At 45.7% G+C, this 23,774-nt stretch overlaps 2 protein-coding genes across 2 annotated transcripts; one reads left to right on the top strand and one right to left on the bottom strand.

Annotated features, from left to right (window-relative positions):
- Positions 1–6,067: 6,067 nt before the first annotated feature.
- On the top strand, positions 6,068–12,632 carry LOC101763137 (non-canonical poly(A) RNA polymerase PAPD5). Its single transcript, XM_004969442.2, has 13 exons — positions 6,068–6,635; positions 7,461–7,573; positions 7,647–7,703; positions 8,486–8,581; positions 9,352–9,422; positions 9,538–9,580; positions 9,720–9,800; positions 9,915–9,974; positions 10,246–10,314; positions 10,592–10,689; positions 11,107–11,155; positions 11,247–11,291; positions 11,823–12,632. The coding sequence occupies exons 1-13, from the start codon at positions 6,083–6,085 to the stop codon at positions 12,327–12,329; spliced, it is 1,842 nt and encodes a 613-aa protein (XP_004969499.1). The 5' UTR covers positions 6,068–6,082; the 3' UTR covers positions 12,330–12,632.
- A 528-nt stretch (positions 12,633–13,160) lies between these two features.
- Positions 13,161–15,380, bottom strand: LOC101763540 (mediator of RNA polymerase II transcription subunit 15-like). Its single transcript, XM_014805323.2, is given in 3 exon segments — positions 13,161–13,722; positions 13,725–14,664; positions 14,940–15,380. Coding segments are annotated over 3 exon segments (1,650 nt in total). The 3' UTR covers positions 13,161–13,453.
- Between the last annotated feature and the right edge of the window lie 8,394 nt (positions 15,381–23,774).

The raw sequence follows: 23,774 nt of genomic DNA on the forward strand, positions 1-23,774 counted from the left end.
GAGCTGGGCGGCGTAGAGATTGGAGAAAGATAAGGAAGGCTGAACGTATACGGTAGGAAAAAGGAGGAAACAATGGAAAAGAAAAAACATAAGGAAAAGAAAAAATTTTAGTTTATTTTTAAATTTGTAATGAACTCAAATTAGAAAGTAAGGTTAAACATTCAATAATTTATCCATTCAAATAATTCATACAACCAAGGGCATATAGGACATTTGACATCTCACAGCTATTTCTACAAGTACAGTAGAAGCCATTTTGCCGAACACTTTTCAGAACGACTTTAGCTTCATCAGAGAAGTTGCTTCACCAGAGCAGCTACAGCCGCAACCGTTTTAGCTACAGCCACAGCCCTGCCAAACAGGTTCTAAATTTTAGAATTTATTTTTAAAGAGAAAATCATATGTTGCATGGATTATAAAGTTTTTTTTTTGCTAATTCAGTTAGTATTCTTATCATTTTTATCATACTTTGACTTGAAAAGTGGAAACAACATGAAATTACCTTTGCTATGTGGCTATGCGATTGAATGAACGATTAGAACCAGCTGCGCCCCCTCCCCTCCCCCCAAAAAAAATTATTGGCTTCGTCCCTTGCTGCACGTACCCTTGCGAGTAGAAAAATGCTTTTCCACTTGACTTAGGGGCTGTTTGGATACGAGGTGCTAAACTTTAACAGTGTCACATCGGATGTTTGGATGCTAATTAGGAGGACTAAACATGAGCTAATTATAAAACTAATTGCAGAACCTTGTGCTAATTCGCGAGACGAATCTATTAAGCCTAATTAATCCATCATTAGCAAATGGTTACTGTAGCACCACATTGTCAAATCATGGACTAATTAGGCTTAATAGATTCGTCTCGCGAATTATACTCCATCTGTGCAATTAGTTTTGTAATTAGCTTATGTTTAGTACTCCTAATTAGCATCCAAACATCCGATGTGACAGGTGTTAAACTTTAACAGGTGTTTCCCAAACACCCCCTTAAGGAAATGCCGTGATATTTATGTTTCTATAAATGGGTGATCTCAGCTCATTCAGATATCTCAGAAGATAGATCTTATGGACACACATGGCAACGAATTCGATGCATCTACACTGATTTTTTTCAAAAAATGACCACACTACCTACTATTCACAAAATGCGTGGCATGTGTTGAAGTGGAAGAAATGACCACACTACCCACTATTCACAAAATATGTGGAATGTGTTGAAGGTACGTGACTAAGGGCGTCTCCAATGGTATAAGTGAGTGACTGACTCAAAGTTGATATGTGTTCCACATACAAGATGTGTTATGAGAGAAAGCTACCTTAAAAAGTGAGGGAGACTTGCTTTTCACTCCGAGATAGTCTCATACATTTTGCACTATTTAGGAAGCGAAAAAATTGATCCAGCTACTCTGATCTAGACCATTGGGAATGCCTTAAGCACGAAACAAAGCAAAAGCAATCGGCCTTTTTCCGCATCACCATAGAAACGGTAAAGATGTTGTAAAATACTATCGTGATTCTAAAAGCAATGTGCGCTTGAGTTGCCAATATGTCAACGGCTTGCAAATTTGACATGCACGCTCGAAAACCCTGAAGGATGCACGGCCCAGACTCCCCTGCTGACGGTAGTTTGGGTCCTTTGCCTCCTTGGAATTTGGATGATCGGAGGCTGGCCGCGCCCTCCCGGAGAATCTTCAATCTTCCTCGGTGACGCTAGCTAAAAATCAACAAAAGCCGGAGGGCTCAGTTGCAAGAGTCCGGTGCGCGGTGCCATGCCCCAGTTCTGCTAGAAAACAAAAGGCAGGCCGGGAACTCGGAAAATGCCGCGTCCAACGTCAGCGGACCGTTGCCCACCGCGGCGCGACGCTGCGCCAGCGGTCCAGCCAGGCGAGAGGCGACCGCCGGTCCGCCACACCGCAGCCCCCGGTGCCCCGCGAGGCCGCGGCACGCCGGCACCGACCCGAAGCCGCTCAGGTTTCTTTATTCAAAACTTCTGACACGTTCGTTTTAGCTTATAAGCAGGTTGAAATTATAAGCAGGTTGAAAAGTTAAAATGACTGATTTATTGTAAGAGAAAAATACTATTTGGTAGTTGATAAAATAGTCCCGAAACGTCGACAACGACGGACGACAGGCTGATCGCATTGGTCTCGCTAATCACCTGACACGTCCGCGCGGAACGTTCAAACAAAACAGCACAGGTTTCCTTCGCTGCCTGCCGGATTCACAGACCTGGCTCCAGGGACGAGAAGCATCTCCGGTCAGTCCAGCCGTCCTGAAGGACGGAAGAAAAGAAAAATAGAGAAGAGAAGCATCCCTCCTGTCCAGATCCCGATCTCCGGCACGGCCGCGCTGAGTCGGGGTCCACGCTGCCATGTGAGCCAGCCACGCCTCGGTTTGTCGAGCTGCAACTGCGAGCCCCTCTTTTGTCGCCTCGCCTGCGTGAGTAGCCGGAAAGAGAAAGCGACGGTCGGCGGCAACGGCATTGGCCACCCGTCTGACGCGGGACGGTTTCTTGGCCCTGTTCGCTTCAGCTTATTCAGCCGGCTTATCAGCCACCAAACAGTATTTTTCTCTCACAACAAATCAGCCGTTTCGGCTTTTCAGCCGGCTTATAAGCTGAAGCGAACAGGCCGCTTCTGGTTCTGGGCTCGTGGCCAGTGGCCACGCAACCGTGTGCAGCTGCTATGCCCGGCAAGTCAGTCTTGTGAACAAGAAGAATCTGCTTGCACATTTGGATGTGGTGATATCGTCGTTTTACCGTCCGCAAATTTTGACTGTATCTGCTGATCTGCATGTCTAAACTACTCCGATGACCAATTGCGACAAAGACAGTTCACCGGCAGAGCTTCGTTTCGCCTCATTCTCGTAAGCAAGAAGGCGATCTTACCATCACCCCAGAGTTAGCTGAACAACCCCATCTGCTCGCATAAATTTTGCCCAAACAGGCATTAATGCGCGCACCGGCGATCGGACCCGGATGGTCATTTCAGGACGAGCGCCTTTGCTAAACAAGAACACAAAGTACAGCCACTTTATCTTGATTTCTTGATGTTCTTTTCGGAGAAAGGAGGAGCATGTGGGCTAGAAAGGGACTCATGTGATCGGTCCCGGTCCGGATCTGGTTCCAAAACAAAAACGATGTACAAACACCCTTGCCACTGCAATTTCTGCAAACAAACGAACAAGCTCATAACCAGATTGCAAGACCCTTTCAGATCTGACGAGACGGGGTCTTCACTAGATCGGACAGGTCACAAGATTCCAGATAGGAGGATTGTTAGGACCAAGTCTGCGCCAGAGATTAACGCGTAAGATGATGAACTGGTCTGATGGGCGCGCACACCAACCGTATGAAAATCTTTGTCTGCAATTCCAACCCGTGGCCACTCGGGGAAAGCGACTTCGATTCAAGTGAGGAATTTATGTAAGCTTCCGCGTTAAGATTTGGGGATGTTGACGCGCGCGACTAAATTAAAGGGTTGTTTGGATACGATACGCTAAACTTTAGCAGGTCAGGTCGAATGTTTGGATGCTAATTAGAGAATTAAATATAAGCTAATTATAAAACTAATTGCACAGATGGAGTCTAATTCGCAAGATGAATCTATTAAGACTAATTAATCTATCATTAGCAAATGATTACTATAGCACCATATTATCAAATCATGGACTAATTAGTCTTAATAGATTCATCTCGCGAATTAAACTCTATCGGTGCAATTAGTTTTGTAATTAAATTATATTTCATACTTCTAATTAGTATCCAAACATTCGATATGATATATGCTAAAGTTTAGTAGGGGTATCCAAACACCCGAACGAGGATGACAACATAACGCGGCCCTCGTCGTTGTTATAGTTGTTACGACTCCATGGGACTGCGCATGCGTACGGGCATGGTACTCCCCCCGGTTTCCGTTCAATTGACCTGGAGAATATCGCATGATCCCGTCCGCGTATCACTTGGGAATACCTATGATGGTCGCCAAAGACGAGCATATCCAGTGGCCAATGAGGTGGGGGCTAGGGTATCCTCGTGAAAAAAGAACCGTGCAAGTGGCAGCATCATTGGGACAAGGCTGTGCGCCTGTGCACTTGCCGCCACCGCCCTTTTTGATTTGCCGTGCCTGCCGTGCGAGGGAAAACGAGGTGAGGAAAGGAAATTGACCGTGCAACTTCGCTCGCCGCCGGCGTGCGGATATATCATCGTGGCACTGGCACGTCGCTCTCGGGTCTCACTGGCTCGCCAAGCGGACATTGTTTTGTGAGAACGAGATCAAAAGAGCAGACGTGGACAGTACAGTTCATGATCTGTGCCCAACTGCCCAAGTGGGTGAACGCATCATGGATGCCATGCCATCTCAGATGTGTAGGGCCTTGGAGGACGGTTGGGCCTTTCCGTCGAGCGGTCGGTCCCGCTTGACAGTTCATGGAGGCCCATTACATTTATGAAGTCACCTTTTCTGTGACGAAAAAGAGCATGTGCTGTACTGTGCTACATTATGTATGGCAAACTCGGTCGCCTTGTAGTACCAACCCTTCACCTCGGCTGATTTTGATATCATTAAATATGATACCATATAGGCAAAAAGCTGAGGTGGCAAGAGAGTTAATGAAGAGAGATGTAAAAATATGAAGAAATTGGATCTCATGCAAAACATGTTGTTGACACAATCATGTTAAGGGGGAGGGAGGAGAGAAAATTGATTACAACCCCACATCAAGAAATCATAGGTTTGTGGTGTAGTTTCTAAAGCTGATGTCTCGATGATTTGGCAAGATTGACACTATTTATGAACATCGTGGGTTGGGATTGGTCTAACTGCATCTGGAAATCAAAACAAATGTAACAATGTACTATGTTTTGAATTCAATGTAATAATAAAAACCAAAGCATTTTTTTTCCTTTTACAGGAATTAATTTGTATTTATACCGTTGGTTTATGAGGAAACAACAAAATCTCTCTGTAATGTAAAATATTAAAAATAAAAAGATAGAGTACACGTTAAAATAAATATCAGATGAAATTGTAGGTTTAGGGGGTGTTTGGCAGCATCACTCCAGAAAAAACACCTCCAATCCACCAACTCCAGGAAAATATGGAGTTGTTGTATGTGTTTGACTAACTGCAGTGCTCCCGCTCCAGAAACATAAGAATATGTTGTGAATAGTCTATTTTACCCTTTGTGCATGGACTCACATGTCAATCTCATCTCTTTTCTCCCTCTCCCCCTCCCTTCTCTTTTCTCCGCATCCCTTCCTCTGTTCGCGCTGGCCTTGCTGACGATGGTGCATGCAAGCAGGGCTTGGCCACGGTGGCGCTACCGCAGGGGGCAAAGGGCCAAATGTAGCGGGCAACGGCTTGGCCACGGAGGCGTAGGGGGCCTCGTAGGTGGCGGCGGGCGGGTGCGGCGGGGTCTAGCGGTCGGGGGCGAGCGGGCACAATGGGCAACCGTGGTGGGGGGCGGCAGGGTTCAGCGGTTAGGGACGGGCCAGCGGCGGTGGGCAACGGTGTCGGGGCGACGCGTTCTAGCGGTCGGGGGCGAGCCGGCCATGGCGGGCGACGACGGTTGGGGACGGCGCGGTCCGGCGGTTGGTGGCGACGTGGTCTGGCGGCGGCGATGGGGAGGGGATACAAAAATTAGAAACGAACCGGTATGTTGTGTAATGAGTGGCAAATGTGGGTAAATAACTCCAACTTCACGAGGAAGTCTGAAACTCTCTGAGGTACTCGAGGAAAAACGTGGATTTGACTCCTAGCTTCACGCTTTTTCTGGAGTTGAAGTTTATGAAGTTGGACGTGTTTGGTAGGTAATTTTGTGGAGTTGGTGAAGTGAAGCTATTTTTTCTGGAGTGGAGTGCTGCCAACCGCATAGGAGTCTTTCTTGTTTCGGAGATGAAGGAAATTGAAGTCCGCTCTCGGTACGTTTGCTGTTCGCGGGCCGCAGATAAATCTTGCAGACCTACGATTTCATTTCCTCTTCGGGCCACCACACCACCGCCAAAACCCTGCCAGCAAACTTGCGCGGCCCGTCTCCTCCACTCCAACCAAAAAGCCCCCGCATCACCTGAAGCCCAATCCATGGCTTGCGACGCGAAGAACGCGGGGCCTACCCGGAAGCGGAAGAAGGGCAAACGAGCCGTCCCCTCCTCCCCCGCGCCGCCGAGACAACAAGCGGCCGCCACCGTAGCCCCAGCCGCCATGGAGGCCGAAGCGGACGCCACCACTACGACGAACTACGTCTACGACGCCCTCCCGGGGCTGACCCTGGACTTCTCGCCGGAGGAGGACCTCGACAACGATGGCGCCGAGCCCCGCTCGGCCCTCGCCGCCGCGGGGCAGGACGAGGATGATGCGACCGCGACCTACGCCGTCTTCCGCAACGAGATAACTGCGGCTGGGGACGCGCTGCTGGACATTCCCGCTGCGGACTTCTTCTCGCTCGACGTCTCCGCCTCTGTCTCCGTCGAGGCCGAGGCCGAGGCGGCCTCTCCGCGGGCCCCGGTGCCTGCGGCTGCGGCGGCGACGCCCTCGAGCTCCCGCGCTGCGGAGGAGCAGCCTGCGCAGGGGTCGGAGCGCGCGTGGTTCAGGGGAGGGAGGCGGTTCAGGAGCCCCATGCTGCAGCTACACAAGGGTGAGGATTTTTTCTTACTGCTCTGGGTAGTGGATTTCTGTTGCCTCATGTGAAGTGACTTGAAGGTTTTGATGAGCTTATAGAGTAAATTAAGAGAACCTACTTTACAATTTGTACCATGGTTTGGCTATGAATGTTTGATCTCAGTTTCGCATGAGAAGCATATTGCCAGTGGTGTTTTCCTTAGGGTGGTACTTTCGATTCTGGAATCATTTGAATTTTGTGGCTTACTGTGTCAAAATGAATTATGGCTTGATGTAGTTATTGATGGAATGAAGTGATCAGATATACTTACTCTGTAAGAGATGAAAGGTCACATATGTAAGGCATTTAGTGTATTGAATAGCAGAATAGGTGCTTGGGAGTTGTGGTAATGTACATGTCAGGGTTGAAGGCCTGCACATACCATACCAAGGATCATGAACATGGAATGTCTACATGATACCTTCATGAGGTTTTCTGTGGGTGTAATGGCATCCTTAACAGTTATTGAGTATAAATGATGATTAAAATTAGCCTGTAGTGGTATTCTTGTATTAATGATGGAGAAATGTTAAGAAAATATTGCGATGTTGAACAGTGCTTTTGTGGTTTCAGTAGAGTTCATTTTTTTAAGTAGAAATAGTTAAATACCATCTCAAGAATCAGTCATCAGTCTTATACTTGTGGAAAAAGTAGTGAAGCTATGTTATGGAGTTGATCCAGGCCTGCAAATCAAAATTTCTGCTACGACTTGAATTAATAGAACTTGAGATCAGTAAAACCTCATACATGTATTTATTGTTATCTGATGCGGTACTGATAGATATTAACTATCTGCTGCAGAGATTATCGACTTCTGCGATTTTATCTCACCTTCTACTGAAGAGCAATCTTCACGGACAGCTGCTGTGCAAGCTGTCTCCGATGTTGTCAAACATATATGGCCCCAGTGCAAGGCAAGCGGATTCTCTTGTGCTAGGTAGCAGATAGCTTTGAACTATTTGGATGACTCCAAGTTTTGCATGGCAGGTTGAAGTCTTTGGATCTTTCAGAACAGGGCTCTATCTACCAACAAGTGATATCGATGTAAGCATTTTCATTTCCTCCTCTTCTCTAGAACCTTGGCATTTCACTTGCTTTCCCTTGATTTGTATTAGTTGCTGGAGCATAGTGATTACTTTGTTAGAACAAATTGTTCTTCTCTACCCTACTATGGAAAAGAGCTAAAGATTTATGGCATTTCACTTGCTTTCCCTTGTTTTGTATTAGTTGCTGGAGCATAGTGCTTACTTTGTTAGAACAAATTGTTCTTCTCTATCCTACTATGGAAAAGAGCTAAAGATTTATGACATGACTTCTAATTCTGTTTTGTACTATAGCAAGGCCCGTATAGGTTATAGTTAACTATTCATTATCATATATGAAGCAATAGCAAGCACTGGTATCTGATCATAAAGAAGAATATATATGAGATAATGGAAAAAATAACGAGTGGGGAGGAATACTTATTAGAAGAATAGAGTATGCCTTCTGTTGTTCCTTTTGCAGAAAAGCAACATAATTGCCTGATAGGGAGTCTAAAAAAGTGAGATGTGACAGTTAGTACTAGCAATATTAGGTTTTGTTGGACATGTCATGTTTTCGTGGACCTGTATTCACCTTTTAATTGCACTAGCTAATTTGATATCAAGCAAACATACTTTGTTACCTTCATTCATGATAAAGGAAGTTTCTGGGGTACATCATCTATGGCTTATTATAAACTTGCACTTTCCGTCTTTCACCTGGAAACATATTTTCATATAAATTCCTTTTATGAGATGTTTACTCATTTATCTGTTTAAGTTCGCATTGGTTTATTGCTGCAGGTTGTAATATTTGATTCCAGAGTTAAGACTCCTCAAGTTGGCCTATATGCTCTTGCTAAAGCATTGTCTCAGAAAGGTGTTGCTAAAAAGATACAGGTCCCAGTTTTCGCCCTGCTTTGATCTGTTAGCATCTGTGCAAGTTCGTTTTCTGGTTTGTGAACTGCATATTACAAGATTTCTAGCGGATACAATACTCTTTTCTTGCCAACGAAGGACAACACAATTTTTATCCAGTTGAAATGAGCACCTGAAATGATCAGTTAGCCCTTGTTTACTTCATCCCCAACCCCCAACTTTGGCACTATGCAAAAAGAAGATTCTCCATCACATCAAACTTGCGGTACATGCATGGAGTACTAAATGTAGACGAAATCAAAAACTAATTGCACAGTTTTGTTGTACTTTGCGAGACGAATCTTTTGAGCCTAATTAGTCAATATTTAGACAATAATTCACAAATACAAACGAAACGCTACAGTGTCACATTTATGGCAAAATGCCAATTTTGCCACTCCCAAATTGGCAAGTAAACAAGGCCTTATTTAGAGCCCCTTCAACATGGCTCCTATGGGCTCCGGCTCCACCTGACAAAGTACTGTAGCACAACTGTTCACTGGAGCCTTTTTTTCTATCTCCTTTCCCTCCCCCTCAAAAAACCACAAGGAGCCGCTGGAGCCACAACTCTGGCTCCTGGGGTGCTCCGGAGGCATTTGGTGCCTGGCCAAAGGGGCCCTTAACTTGGTACCCAGTAAACTCCATTCTTTGGAAGCTATCACCATTCTTTTCTACGTTTGCCACTTTTGTCAACTAATTGGATACTAAGTTGCTTATTTTGCTGATGGACCATTGCTTTTCTTATATCGCAGGTAATAGCAAAGGCACGTGTGCCAATCGTGAAGTTTGTGGAAACAAAGAGTGGAATAGCTTTTGATATCAGGTTCAATTTGTTTTCTCATCTAGTCATACGAATAATTCTTGCATTTTTTTTATTTTTCACTTTTGTGCCAGACTGCCTCTTTGTATAATATATAATCTCCCTTTTTCTGTTCCAGCTTCGATGTGGATGGTGGGCCACAAGCTGCAGACTTCATCAAGGTACCTGTTCAAATGAACAACTAGCTACTCCATTATGAAACAGAGCATGTACTCTGTTGAAGCTAACCTATGGCAGATGATTACGTGCAGTTTGGTTCACCTGATTCTTTTGACCAATCTCTTCCATTTTGTACTGCAGGATGCTGTGAAGAAGTTGCCTGCTTTAAGACCTCTATGTATGATTCTGAAGGTTTTTCTGCATCAAAGAGAGCTTAATGAGGTACAGTTCAACTAAAAAATGGTGACTAGTTGCTCGTTTTCTTATTAAAAGGTCGTTATATAGAACTGTTAGGATGATTCAGATTTCTAATGACCACTGCACTCTTTTTGGTAGGTCTATTCAGGTGGAATTGGGTCATATGCTCTTCTCACGATGCTGATCACGCATCTACAGGTGAAATAAGATCTACTGACTTGAGCTGTCTATATTTGAAAGTTACAAATAAATCCTTAAAAATGGTTGAAAGCACAATAAGTTGTTTTTTAATGATATAGTTAAGTTCTGAACTCTCAAGAAATCTAAGGTATAAACAAATCGAAATGCATTAGATGTAAGCCCTTTTAACACAATTATCTCAACCGCATCGTACTTTTCTTGTAGTGTCATTGTTTATTTACTTGAAATCTGCAACCTGTGGATTCACCAAGTATTTATTCTCTTTTAGTTGATCTGGGGTGGGAAAGATATTCTGGGGTATCGTCAGGCCAAGGAACACAATTTGGGAATTCTTTTGGTAAGTAATACTTTTCTTATTTATTTTTTCTCGAACATGCAGGAGATCTGCGTATCATTGTATTAAGAAGAAAACTTTTCTTATTTATGGACAAGTGATATTTTTCTCTCATAATACTTTCGTATTGGTTCACTGCATACGAGAGCTTTGCAGTGTCCTACTTTTGAAAATCTTGTTTCATTCTGTCTTTGCTACTGCCTTGGAGAAACATGGTACTTCACTTTGTGATGAAGATATGGAAGTGACATCACTTATTATTTGCTCCCTTTTTGTGCAGGTCAAGTTTTTTGATTTTTATGGGCGCAAGTTGAACCATTATGATGTCGGAATATCTTGCAACTCTGCAAAGACATTCTTCTTGAAAATTGATAAAGAGTAAGTCAATGATTTGCTAGATGGTCTAATGCCAGATAGATAAACCTACCTGCTGTGACTGCCATTGGCTCATTTGCTCAATGGGAGCTCAACTGTACCTGCTTTCATGTTACCCTATTTTTAGGAAATGTTGCAGAACTAGCAACATATCTCATTTTTTAAGGAACTGACAATTTTTTAAGGAACAACATATCTCATTTTGTCTGTTACTGTTTAAAAACATTTTGTTGTTGTTTGTAGATTGGTAGCCTGATATGCAAATTTTGTTGATAACTGAAAAATTGTAAGGTGATACCGTGATAGGTTAAAATAATTGAAGTCATAAAGTTCTAACCCTATTGTTCACATCTAAGTTCCATTTGTTTTACTGGTTCATTTCTGCTGTTCACTGATCCTATCTCTAATATGTTTCTGTAGCTTTATGAATCTTGATCGGCCCCATCTTTTATCTATTCAGGATCCCATGGTAAGATCTCTGTCCAATGTCCATTTCACCTAGATTAAATAACTTGTGCATCTTCAGTTGCAAGTTTACATATTCAAATTGTGATTTCCAGGCACCAGATAATGATATTGGAAAGAATTCATTTAACTACTTCAAGGTAATACTCTTATCATGTTGGACCCATTGTTCTGTCTTCCCGTTTTGTCAATGCTATGGATATGTTACCTAGAATTTGTATGATGATTTAACTGATTTGCTCTTTCATAATGCTTACGCTTTCTTATTAGTAACTATTGATAAAAAGCTCTTTTTTTAAAAAAAAATTGGTTGGTTCCTTTGCTGGTTCATCACGGGAATATACTATGGAATAACATTTTCCTGGTGTTATCCATTAAAGAATCAATGCTACTTATCATCAGTTTGGAGCAAGCTTCCTTAACAACTGCTAGGTAGTGTACAGATAATTCACAGCAATCCAGGTCCATATACCCATATGTTGCCCTTTCCCCTTTTCTTATTACCATCCAGCCATCAGGGTTGCTTACATAAAGTCATCTTCCCTGCAATTTTCAATATATATTGATTAACTTGGTATTTGCATTTTTATACTATTTCTCTGGAATCTTTTTCATAAGAAAACTCATATGTACTGGACTTCTGATGAAGAAAATCTTTAATCATGCTTTAGGTGAAGTCAGCATTTTCGAAGGCATACTCTTTGTTAACTGATGCAAACTTGATTACAAACTTGGGACCTAAGAAGAGCATTCTGGGTACCATTGTCAGACCAGATTCGATTCTCCTTGACCGAAAAGGCTGGAACAACGAAGATCAATTGCCTGACATGTTAACGGAACCCTGGGAACCGGTAACCCGGCAGTTTGATAGTGAGAACGATGTAGTGTACAATTGGCATGTGATAGACGAGGATGAACCATTGCCCAGAAATAGTCAATCCACATCGGAGGACACTAGCTCTTCCCCATCTAAAAAAAGGAAGTCCTCCAAATCAAAACAGAAATCACGAAAGAAGTCGAAGGCTGATGTCACAGGCAGTAGTAATGCTGCAAATGGGTTCAGAGAGGATAGAGCATCCAAGCGGGAAGCAGGAAGTAGCAAAAGGAGGAAGGGGCCAAGGGAGTACGACAGATTTACAAATACACTCCCACAATACACGCACGTTAGTAGGTGGTAACTTTTTGGTGGCTGCTAATAGCATTGACAGTATGGTCTCAGAGGTCCAGCACAATTTGACACCGAGAAGAGCATTGTGTTACACTTGTGTACACCTAGTGAAGTCTGAAGTTACCGATAACTATTCAGAGAGGTTATCGATGACTATTCAGAGGTCTATGGTTTGTTTGTCTATCTGTTTAACCTCTATCCTTTATGTAACGGATAGCAAACTAAGATTCAGTTATATGCTTATATTATTTGAACATGCAGCAAGTATGTTGGTAATGGTATCAAGTGATGGTGATGATGTATTAGACTTTTCTATTGCGTCAATCGGTGAAGCAAAGTCATATTCAAATATTATTACGAGGCATGCCTTGATTGATGGGTTTGATGGCCTTAATAATTGGATGGTGGTACGAGTAATTCTGTACTAAAGAATGAACATCAAAACTGCCAGCTGGCATTTAGTAGGACAAGTTGTAACGAGAAACAGATATCCAACTAGTAAATCGCACTAACAATTCACAGATTGATATGTGATATTCTCGGTCGCTATGGCAAGCGATATTTTGTTTTCACTAGCAGTGCCCATTATTACTTGTGAGCAAGTGCAGCACTTGCATTCTACGGTGACCTAATGTCCAAACTATTGCTCAAACTTAAAGAGTATAGTACTAAGCAAAGAAGATAAAACAAAGCCAATTCAAGTTTTCGGAGCACAGCTATATGTCGTTTATTCCATACACAAAACAGATTAGATCAACGGTGACTGATTCTGTGAGATGCTGTGAGAAAGCAGCAGCTGTTAAAACCAACGGTAACAGCTACCTAGCTAACATCTGACAACTTATGTAAACCCGTTATATATTCATATAAGGAAGGCATAAAAGTTCACCACCGGTTACAAGGAGATATGCCCATTAAAAGTGAGGACATATGCCGAAAATCAAACTCAACTAACCTAGCTTTTTTATTTCAGATTGACCTTCAGCTAAAAAAGACAGAAGGATCTATTTCAATCTGCTGGCTGATGAAAAAAAGGAGCCAGATGAAATACTCGTAGACCTGATGAGCTTCCGACTGCAATATGTATGGTAGTAAGTTCTGGAAGCAGTGGAATATATGATTGCCCATTATCCACTATGCTGACCATTCACGTGGGGATGTTACATTGCTGCCAGCATTAAGCTTATCAACCATGGCAGGTTGGGCTGCTGTCACCACCGGAAGTATCTCGACTTGATCCCGTGGATACCCTACTACACTGGCTGTTTCAACCATATTTCCAAACTGATGATTGTGCACGGCTTGCGGTCCCAAGTGATGAAACGCCATCGGAGCAGTAGCTTGAGGCTGAGGCAGAATAGCAACAACAGTTGCAGGGCAGTTAGAAGGGTTCTTGTACGTGAGCTATAGGTCTGCCCATTTCCTTGAACAGCATAAGATGCAACACTACAATGGCTGGGCTGGCTTGGTTGAGGACAGGGGCCCTGGCTGTGTGGCTGCAGTGACTGTGGCTGCTGCTGCTGGATATTATGATCAGCCACTGGAAGCAAAATTGTGTTGCCTTGGCCATAAAATGAATGAGCAACTTCATGATGCTTCTGCTGCGGCGAAGAGTATGGAGGCTGCACAGCCACACTTCTTGAAATTGGCTCAGAGTTAGCATTGGCAGGCTTCTGGGAACAGTATGAAGGATACAAGGGTGTGACTTGAGGAGCACTCTGCGACTGAGGAGATGACGATTGTTGTTGAGCCATCTGTCGCGAAACATGCTGGATAATGTATTGCTGCTGTTGCACCATGTGCTGTTGGGAATGCCATGCGTGCGAATCAACCTGCTGGGTAGGCATCTGGGGCCTGTGATTCTGTGGTTGAGGGTACAACTCAGTTGCGTGACTAGATTTTTGAGGTAGCTCAACCGCAACCCTGGCTTCAGGGTTCTGGACAAGTGGCTGCACAACTTGAACCAAAGGTTCCGCCGTCTTGCTCTCGGTGGATTTGGCATGATCCTGGCTTTGCACATAGTACACAGGAGCTTGGTTCAGCTGCTGCTGATCATGCTGTGCGCTCAAAGAGACCGGCACCAAGTGCTGCAGAACAAACCCGTTGCTGCTTTGGACCTGGACAGCAGGTGATTGCATCCCATTAACTTGGTGAATCGGCAAAAGGGCAACCTCATGCTTCGGAACTTGCGTGCTGTGGTCGCTTTCCCTTGGCGCAAGCATGGAAAAACCAGTGGCTTCACTCTTGTGAGAAGGCGCCTCATGCGCTATTTGAAGTTTGCTTAGTTCGTTCGGAGTCTCAGCTAAATCTTGCCTGTCCTGAAGGATCTGCACAGATTTGTGGACCTGGCGACCAAAATGTAGATCTAATTATATATAAAAAAAGATGCTATGTAAATCCCATCTCCAGGGACAGTGGGGTTGACTCCACTGCTGATTGTACAATCTTGCGGGGGGAAAGAAACAACTTTAAGCATCGTACATCAAGCATAAGTGAGAAATCCAAATCTCACTGTTACGTCGGAATGGCATTATGAAATTATTAGTAAATCATTACTCGAGAAACAAATCGGCGCGCCATGCGTACCCGGATCCGAGACGCACGGAGAGCGCGCACGCACCTGTCTGAGATTCTTGTCGATGCACCTGAAGTTGGCGGTGCTCTCGCCGTGGTAGTCCATGACGTCGCTGCGGAGCTCCCCGATGGACCTCTCGAGCTTGTAGCAGTAGAGCTCGAGCTGCGAGAGGCGGCCCCCGATGCCGTCGAGCGAGTGGAGCAGCGCGTCGGCCTGCTTCCGCATGCACTCCTCGACGGCCGCCATGACGGCGTCCTTGGGGTAGAACCCTCCGTCCTGCTGCTGGTTCTGCTGCAGCTGCTGGTGGTGGTGCTGGTGCAGCAGCGGCTGCGCGTAGACGCCAACGAAGGTCCTGTTCGCCCGTTCGTCCTGCGAGCCAACCAAAACAGCCGTCTCTCGCTCTCGGGGACCGGGGGAATCGAAAATCACGGGGGGCGGGGCGGGGCGGGCGCGGGGCGTACCTCGCGGTAAAGTGATATTTACCATAGTGCAGCGCGCGTCGGGGGGCAGGCCGATATTTAGGTGGATTATAATCCCAAACAAATAGTATTAGGAGTACAATGCGTGGGCGGCGGGGGCTAGGGTTTTGGGATGGTTGGTGCAGCGGGGTGGAGTGGGGTGGGGTGGGGTGAGGGGGAGTTGGGAATCCGAAGCGAGGAGGAAGGGGCGGGGAAAGAGAGGTAGGAGTACAAGCAAAGAAGAAGGGTAATGTAAAAACGGCCAGGTAAACAGGGTGGGTGAGTGAGACTGTTAGGGTGTGTTTGGTACCGGGGACGGGACGGGACGGGGCGGGACGGTCCCAAATTTGATAGTGTTTGGTTCGGAGTCACGAGGGACGGGACGGTCCACAAATGGGAATATGCTCCCAAGATGCGGGATGACCCCGTCCGGCCAAAACGAGCGGACAGAGTCATCCCACTTCGGGCGCCGTCTGCTCCGTCCTTCTCCGTTCGCAAGACTGGCGCGGGGCTGCTTCGTCTCCGGCAGGACGGGGTCCTCCAGTGGCGCGGCCGGTGCCCAGGGTCGGCGGCCGGCAGGGACCTCCGACGGCGTGGCCTGGGACGAGCGGCCGCCGGAGCAAGCGGGTCCAGCCGGCGGGGCGAGCACCCCGGCGCCGCGGCCGGTGCCCACGGCCAGCAGGCCCCTCCGGCGGCGCATCCTGGGGCGAGCGGGTACCTCCGGCGGCGCGGCCTGGGGCGAGCGGGGGCGGCGCGGTTGGGACCTCCGGCGGGGGCGAGCGGGGGCGGCGCGGCCGGGGCGACAGGGACCTCCGGCGGGGGCGAGCGGGGGCGGCGCGGAGCTCCGGCGGGCGAGCAGGGGCCGTGCAGCCTGGGCCTTCGGGAGCTCTAGCGGGTTGGAGAAGATAAGGATGAGGAGAAAAAAAAAAGAAAAGAAGATGACATGTGGGCCCATATATGACATGTGGGTCCCACTAAACACATGTAGCTAACGGTGTTACCCGAGCCATCCGTCCCTCGTTTTCAATCCATCGTACCAAACAAAAAACTGGGATGAATTCATCCCTCTCAACCAAACATAAGACGGGATGATCCCATCCCAAAAAATAGGAACGGCACCGTCCCATCCCTTCTTGTCTCCAAACCAAACGCACCCTTAGAGCCTGAGAGTGAGAGGGGTGAAAGGAAAAAAAAAAGTGGAAACAGAAGGTCTCGGCAAGCAAAGCGGAGGTAGAGAGCCAGAGTGGGGCGTTGGAGCCGAGAGCGGTGGTGGGGCTGTGCCCTGTGGAGTTCGAGGCGCGGGGAGGAATAAAAATGGGAGCGGCGCCGAGCAAGTTGGGGGCATCAAGGGGGGGAGCGCCAGCGGGCGTGGTGGACCTCGGAGAGTGAGAGGCGCGGGCCGATGATGCCCGAGCTCGGCGGAGCCCGGTCCACATGTGGACTGAGATCTGGCGAAATCTGGTGGCGGTGGCGAGAGAGAGAGAGAGAAGCGGAGCGTGGGATTCAGCGGTGGCGGTCACCGGTCAGGTGTGGATAGAGGTGGCCGGGCCGGGAGGTGTGGACCGGGGGTCGAGGGATACCGTGCACGCGCCCGCGCCCGCGCTCTGCTGCTGCGGGTCGATGGGGATTTTGGATTTGGATGCCAGGACGATGTGATCGGTTTCCGATGACGGGTTTGTTCGGGGGGTGCTCCGTCGCGGTCCGCCTCGTGCGCCATGTGCGCGATTAACAACTGAACGGATCAGGCACAGGCACAAGCCGGAGAGGCCTTGGAGAAGGTAAGAGCGAGTATAATAAGGTCCAGTCCACGGGCTAAATGTTTATCCACGTTATAAAAGTCCTACGTGGAGGAGGGAGAAGAGGAGAGAGAGAACGGAGGGAGGTGAACGAGTCGCCCGGCTGAAGCGGCGTAACCGAGAACGAGCGCCCGCTGCGGGCGACAGAAACCTGTGCTTGTTCCTCCCCAAGATCCCGTGCTCCGCCCCACCTCCCTCGCGCCAATCTCCATTTGCTGCTCCTTCCAAATCAATCTCCCGCGCGTCAAATTGAACTCTAGCGCGCCAAATCAGTTGCAGGCGACTCGAACGCATCTTCCACCTGCAGATCCCGTTCTCCGTCCACGAAATCCCCTCCCCCCTTCCCGCTGCGACGCCACGAAATCAGCTCTAAACCTTAGGCTTGCCAGACTTGTGGTCGGCGCCTCTGCAATGGCTCGGCAGTCCAACGGGGCCTTTGAGCCTCCTCGTCGTTCATCCCTTCCCATGTAAATTCGGGTTCTACTCCTACAGGAACCGACTGTTGCGTTCAGTAAGCCTCACATGTGTTCTTCAGCCGCATTTTAATCCCATCGTTTCTCTTTTGATGCCTGCGGTGTTCATGCATGAATCCAGGAACAATTTCTGATCAGTTATTTTTGCTGAATTAGCTCAATCGATTCACCTGTTGTGCCCTTTTATTGTGGCAAAGTCCTCATAATTCATCCCGTTTTCCCCCTTTGTTGCAGAGGAGTACTTTGTGGTGGTGAATTCTTGTCCTATATGAGCCAATTATTAACCATTAACATCGCACAGAGGAACTGGAGAATCGGAAAGAGGTCCAACATCCGTGTCAATTTGGTTGCCTAGATCAGGGTATCAGTATGATTTATGTTGTTGGATGAATGGGTACAAAGATACCGACCACACCAGATCATTTATACATGGAGGCATCAAGTACTTGTATTCCTAATTCAGCCGACCTCTCAGCCAATCCATCGTGAGGCTGTTTGGTTCCTTTCCTTATTTTTAGCACGTGTCACATCGAATGTTTAGATATTAATTAGGAATATTAAACGTAGATTATTTACAAAACCCATTACTAGATGGAGGCTAAACGGCCAGACAAATCTATTAAGCTTAATTAATCCATCATTAGCAAATGTTTACTGTAGCAACACATTATCAAATCATGGACTAATTAGGCTTAATAGATTCATCTCACCGTTTAGCCTCCACTTATGTAATGGGTTTTGTAAATAGCCTACGTTTAATACTTCTAATTAGTATCCAAACATTTGATGTGACGGGTGCTAAAAATAAGCAAGAGTAACCAAACCAGACCTATATTTGCTGGCTATGTTATTAGCTCTAGATGACATGGCAGGAGCACATAGCCCGCGGCAGGCTAAATTATTAGGCCCGCAGGGGTTCACCACCAGCTTCTTCACCAAAGGAGTAGGAGTAAAATGCTCCAAAATACTCCCAAACACTCCCAAACATGTTCTGGTGAAACTCTACCAAAGGAGTAGGAGTAAAATAGGTGGTAGGAGTAAAATGGCTCAGGTCGAAAAGCTCCACGAAATCTGCTCTCTGGAGCATTTTGGAGGAGAAGCTGAAAAAATGGGCTCCCCGCGGCTTCACCCTGGGTCGCGGGGGCATATGATCCTTTTGCCCACCATGGCCCACGGTGAAGGATGGTAGATGCAGGGGGGCAAGCCAGAGGAAGACGGCACAGGGGCCTTAGGGCACGAGGTGGAGGGAGGCGGCGGGGTGTGGCGGTGGCCTCCGACGACTCACCGAAGCAGTTCCCGGCCGCGGCCGCCATAGCATTGGTAGCCTCGACCTGCTGCCCGATGGCGTCGACCTCCTGCTCGGTGGCCTCGACCTGCAGCGTGGTGGCGTCGAGCTCCCACGCGAGGCCACTGCAGGGGATGCCTGGGGCCGGACAGGCGCACGAGAGACGGCCGGCGGGTGCGGGGAGGCGGACGGCCGGCAGGGAGCAACGATGGCGCGGCCGTAGGGAGGGAGGGCGGCGGGGGAAAAGGATGAGGAGATGGAATGGATAAGGCACACGTGAACGGGAAGAGTGAGAAAAAGAATGGGAGCGAAAAAAGAAAATAGGAATAAAAGAAAAGAGAGAAAAAAGAGAAGGGTATAATGGACATTTCACATTTTTACCTATTTTAAATAATTAGGAGAAATTATTTTGCCAAATATTTTTCCAACCAGACAAACCGGAACAAAAAGGCTGCTCTATCAAAGAAGCCGCAGCTGCAACCGTTTCAGCCACAACCACAGCCCTACCAAACAAACCTTGCTCTTGTTGTGGTTCCAAGTTACCCTTTCCCCATGGCTGGTTGGTGGTGGGTGAATGGTGACTTGGTGCCAAGCCGGCCAAGGTCAGAAACTGGTGTCGAGTTCTCGTTGGCTAAATCCACACTAGTTTTTTGTTACAATGTCGCACATTTCCCTCCCCGTCCCAGATCTGCCCTTGGCCCACTGCATGTAGTGATAGGCATTTTCCATAAGAATTTGAAGCAGTCAATGTTTTGTTGTGGCTGAGTATATAAACAATGTATTGTACGTTTAGTAATGTTATGCGTAGCAGTAGCATGGTATATTGGTATTGGTATAACATGGCAGCTGGGGCGGTAAAGGAATCACTGCAAGAAATCTTCCAATTTGTGGCTAACCAAAAAGTGTTATAAAAGTGTTTTTTCATCATAAATCGTGATTTATGATGTGGGAGTGACAAAAATCCCTCGTCATTAGTCGAGCATCATAAATCGTGACTAGTGATGTTCCTTATTTCGGTGCGTCACTAAGATAATGATGAATGAAAATTCATCCCACATGTCGTCATAAAACTATTGCGGAGGTTGCGCCACATTAGACAAGAACCCAACGTGGCTCCGACGTGGTACGAGTGTTATGATGATTTCGGTTCGTCACAAATTGAAGCCCAGTCCATGTAACAACCTTTATGAGCCCAATTTTGTTGAGCCATTTTTAACCCATTTTAGGTTTCCGCGCTATTTTTCGACCCAAAAATGTTTGTTGCACGCCATATTGGACCTTTTTCTGGGCCCTAGCCCATTATTGCAATTTGCAGTGCCATATATTCAATTTTGGCTACTGATCATCATCACAATCACAGACATAAAACAACTCATTTCCAACTTCCATATTGTTCACATCACAATCAATGAATAGTTAACTAGCAAAAATAATGCAACAACAAGTTAAGCATCAACAATGCAACGTACAACAAAAGTTTATCAGCAACAAACAACAAGTTCAGCAGCAACACACTTCAGTTGAGGGAAGGATTCACCTGGCTCTGACTGGTGCTGAAGTTTATCAGGCTAGAAATCAAAGAATGCAACTGCTTGGTGGTGTTCTTAAAAGCTCCAAGCTCTTCTGTCTGACACTTCAATGTTATTTTTTGTTTTTGTGTTTCAGCCCTCAATCTTAGTGCACCCATCTCAGAATCCTGTTGAGCAATCTTTTGCTGAAGTTGTACCCCCCTTGTTTCTCACTCTCAAGATCAGCTTGTATTTCTTCCACCTGCAGCACAGTACCAACCCTAGTCCTTCTCTTGGAGGGTGGGTGAATGCCAGCAACCTCCCGGAATATCCTAGATTGGACAACTTTAGCCACTGCTTCAACAACAATCTTTGGTTAGTCGTCTCCAGGTTGGGTGACAATTTGTTCCATCCGAGCCTAATAAAAGAAAGAAAATGAAAGGTATCACAAAGTACTCACAAATATTTCTAGTGTTGTTGTTGCAAAGAAGTGCAAAGTAAACAAATACTTACAATGGCTGCATGTATTGGAGCAGTGTAGCCATTTTTGCTGCAATGGAAGTTTTTGAAAAGATCCATTGGAGTTGGGTCTCCTTCAGCATGATTATCCCTCTAATATGATGTGAAAACATGCATAAACTATTAGCCTTGAACAAGGAGCATGAGTAGGTTCATCAAATAAAGTACAAAGTAAAAACATGACTTGTTCAATTGCTTACCACAACATGAGCCTATGAAATGTAGCTTCTAGATCCTCTGCGCTGAGAAAACCTGACCAGTCCACGACTACTATGATAAAAGGTCTACATGCACATATCGGTTCATATCTTATACAACAAATGAGTTCAGATCGGATCGACTAAAGCATTAATTGATTCACTTCCTAGTCCTAGTCACTGTCAAGTGTAGAATTTTCATCTTCATCATGGTATTGCCAGATAGTTTCGTCCTCCTCCTCATTGTCCGAATTGAATCCATCCACATCAGATACAACCTGCTGGCAAATGGAAGTAACTTGATGTTGGAGGTATGCCCTAGAGGCAATCATAGAGATGATGATATTCCATTTGTATCCATGATTTGTATATTGTGTTCATTGAATATCCATTAAAGGCTACTTGAATTGATTTGCAATTATGTGAATTGTATGTGAAACTCTTTACTTGTATGGTTATTCTAAAGTTGTCCCTAGTCGGAGTTCATGTGAGGACACACATGAATATTAGACTAGCACATGTATTAGTTGATGACTATGTTTCACAAGTCATGGACATGGAGATGTTGAACTAATAATGTGGACACATGTGGAGACATGTGCTGTGACTGACCCAACACGAGAAGTAGTTCTCTCTTTAAACAACATATACGCTTTGTCCTTAGACCTGAGATTATCGCATGTATTCTAGATGTGGATCGACCTACTTAGGGGCTATCAAACGCTACGCCGTAACAGGGTAGTTATAAAGGTAGCTTTCGGGTTTGTCAAGAAGCATGCTATGAGACATGGTGAATCAAGATGGGATTTGCCCCTCTCTGATTGAGAGTGATATCTCTAGGCCCCTCGAGTGATCGGATCCGAAAATGCATGGCCATGCTACGTACGGTTAAGAGTTAACCTACAAAGGGATTCCGAATCACAGGATCGAGAAAGAGCGGTCGGCTTGAAGCTAGACCAAATATCATGAGGCAAAGGGAATAGCATGTATATTATGTTGTGATGGTTCGTCTGATATGATCTTCGTGTGCGTATAGGAGTTGGCACGTCTTGCTAGAGGCCGCTACCGACTATTGGGCCGAGTAGGAGTACTCGGGCCATGTCTATACGTATCCGAACCCATAGGGTCACACACTTAAGGGGCTGGAAGCCCAATTCGGATCAGATCCGAATTGGATTAGGTTTAGAAGTACTAATGGGCCTCGGATCAGATCCGAATTGGATTAGGTTTAGAAGTACTAATTGGATTAGGTTATACGCGGTAGAATTTTGAATTGCGCTAGTGTAGCCTACCTCGTATCCCAACACTTGAGCCACTAGAACGATAGTCCACTCCTCCTCATCATCAGTAATAGGCACCAAAGCCTCCGAACCATAACCAATACCATCATTAAAGCTTTCTTCATTTACATCATCTTGATATGCAAGTACCATGCCACTGGGTGTTGTGTCCTTGCAATATTGATGCTTGTGAAGTACCCATCCTTTTTAATCCTTGGTTCCCTCTTGATCCCTCCGAAATCATACCAATCATAGTGGAATAGTACAACAGTTCGATTTATGCCATGCCCTAATGAGTTATACCGCAGCTCAATAATTTTTTTTAGACAACCATAAAACTCAAATGGCTCAATATTATGAAAGCCTGCAGCTATAATCCCACCGGTTTGTGTCTTCCTATTTTCCTCTCGGGCATGTGTGTGGTACCGGAAACCGCCAACAAGACATGCTGAATATTTTCTTCCTCGCTTGTCTGGTAAAGTTGATAATGCATATAGGTCCTTGAAGACCTCTCCTTGAGGCATCTTTTCAATATATACAACAAAACCATAGTTTTATATATAGTTTTATATATAGGTCATCGCTAGCTAATATAATTTTGTTCTGAAAAAGTAGAAAACTTATATGTGATTTAAACCATTGGGCAAATTCTGTTTAAATTGTACGGTCCATAACCTGGCCTGACACACCTTCCTCTTCTAACCGATCCCTGTATATCCTTCAAAAACACATCCATCTGAAAATTAGATCAAAATAATTACTGGGATATCTGTTTTCAGTTTGCTCAAAACGTCCAATTTAAGATTTTTGCAACATAGTTGCCGAAAGAAGTTTCCTAATTCCGAAACAGCTGAGTATATCTCTTTATCCATTAAACCTCGAAGGGAAATAGGCAAAATCCTTTGGTGTAGGATATGACAATCATGAGTTTTCAGTCTTTGGAGTTTGCATTCATCAGCGGCAATCCATCTTGATAAGTTTGAAGCATATCCATATGGGAACTTCATCTGACTTATAAAATCACAGAACACCTTCTGTTTCTTTGTACTCATTGTATATGGAGCTTCTAGCATTTTGCATGACTCTCCTTCCGTAGTTGCTGCTGAAGCTTCTAGCATTGTACTCTGACCTTGAGGAGGCTTTCCTAGTTTAACGTCTTTAACCTTTTCCAGTTGCTGTTGAAGCTCCTCAGTATTAAATTGCTCTGGCCTCCTCAATAGTAAACTCTGTTTTCTTTCTTTTCCATGGATGGTCAGTTGGAATGAAACGATGATGGCCAATATAACATATCTTGTTCTTCAATCTCCTTGAACAAGGATCCTTGTCACAATGCACACTGGCATAATAACCTTTCGTGACTCGTC

The sequence above is a fragment of the Setaria italica genome, chromosome V (genome assembly GCF_000263155.2).
Source record: "Setaria italica strain Yugu1 chromosome V, Setaria_italica_v2.0, whole genome shotgun sequence".
NCBI lineage: Eukaryota > Viridiplantae > Streptophyta > Magnoliopsida > Poales > Poaceae > Setaria > Setaria italica.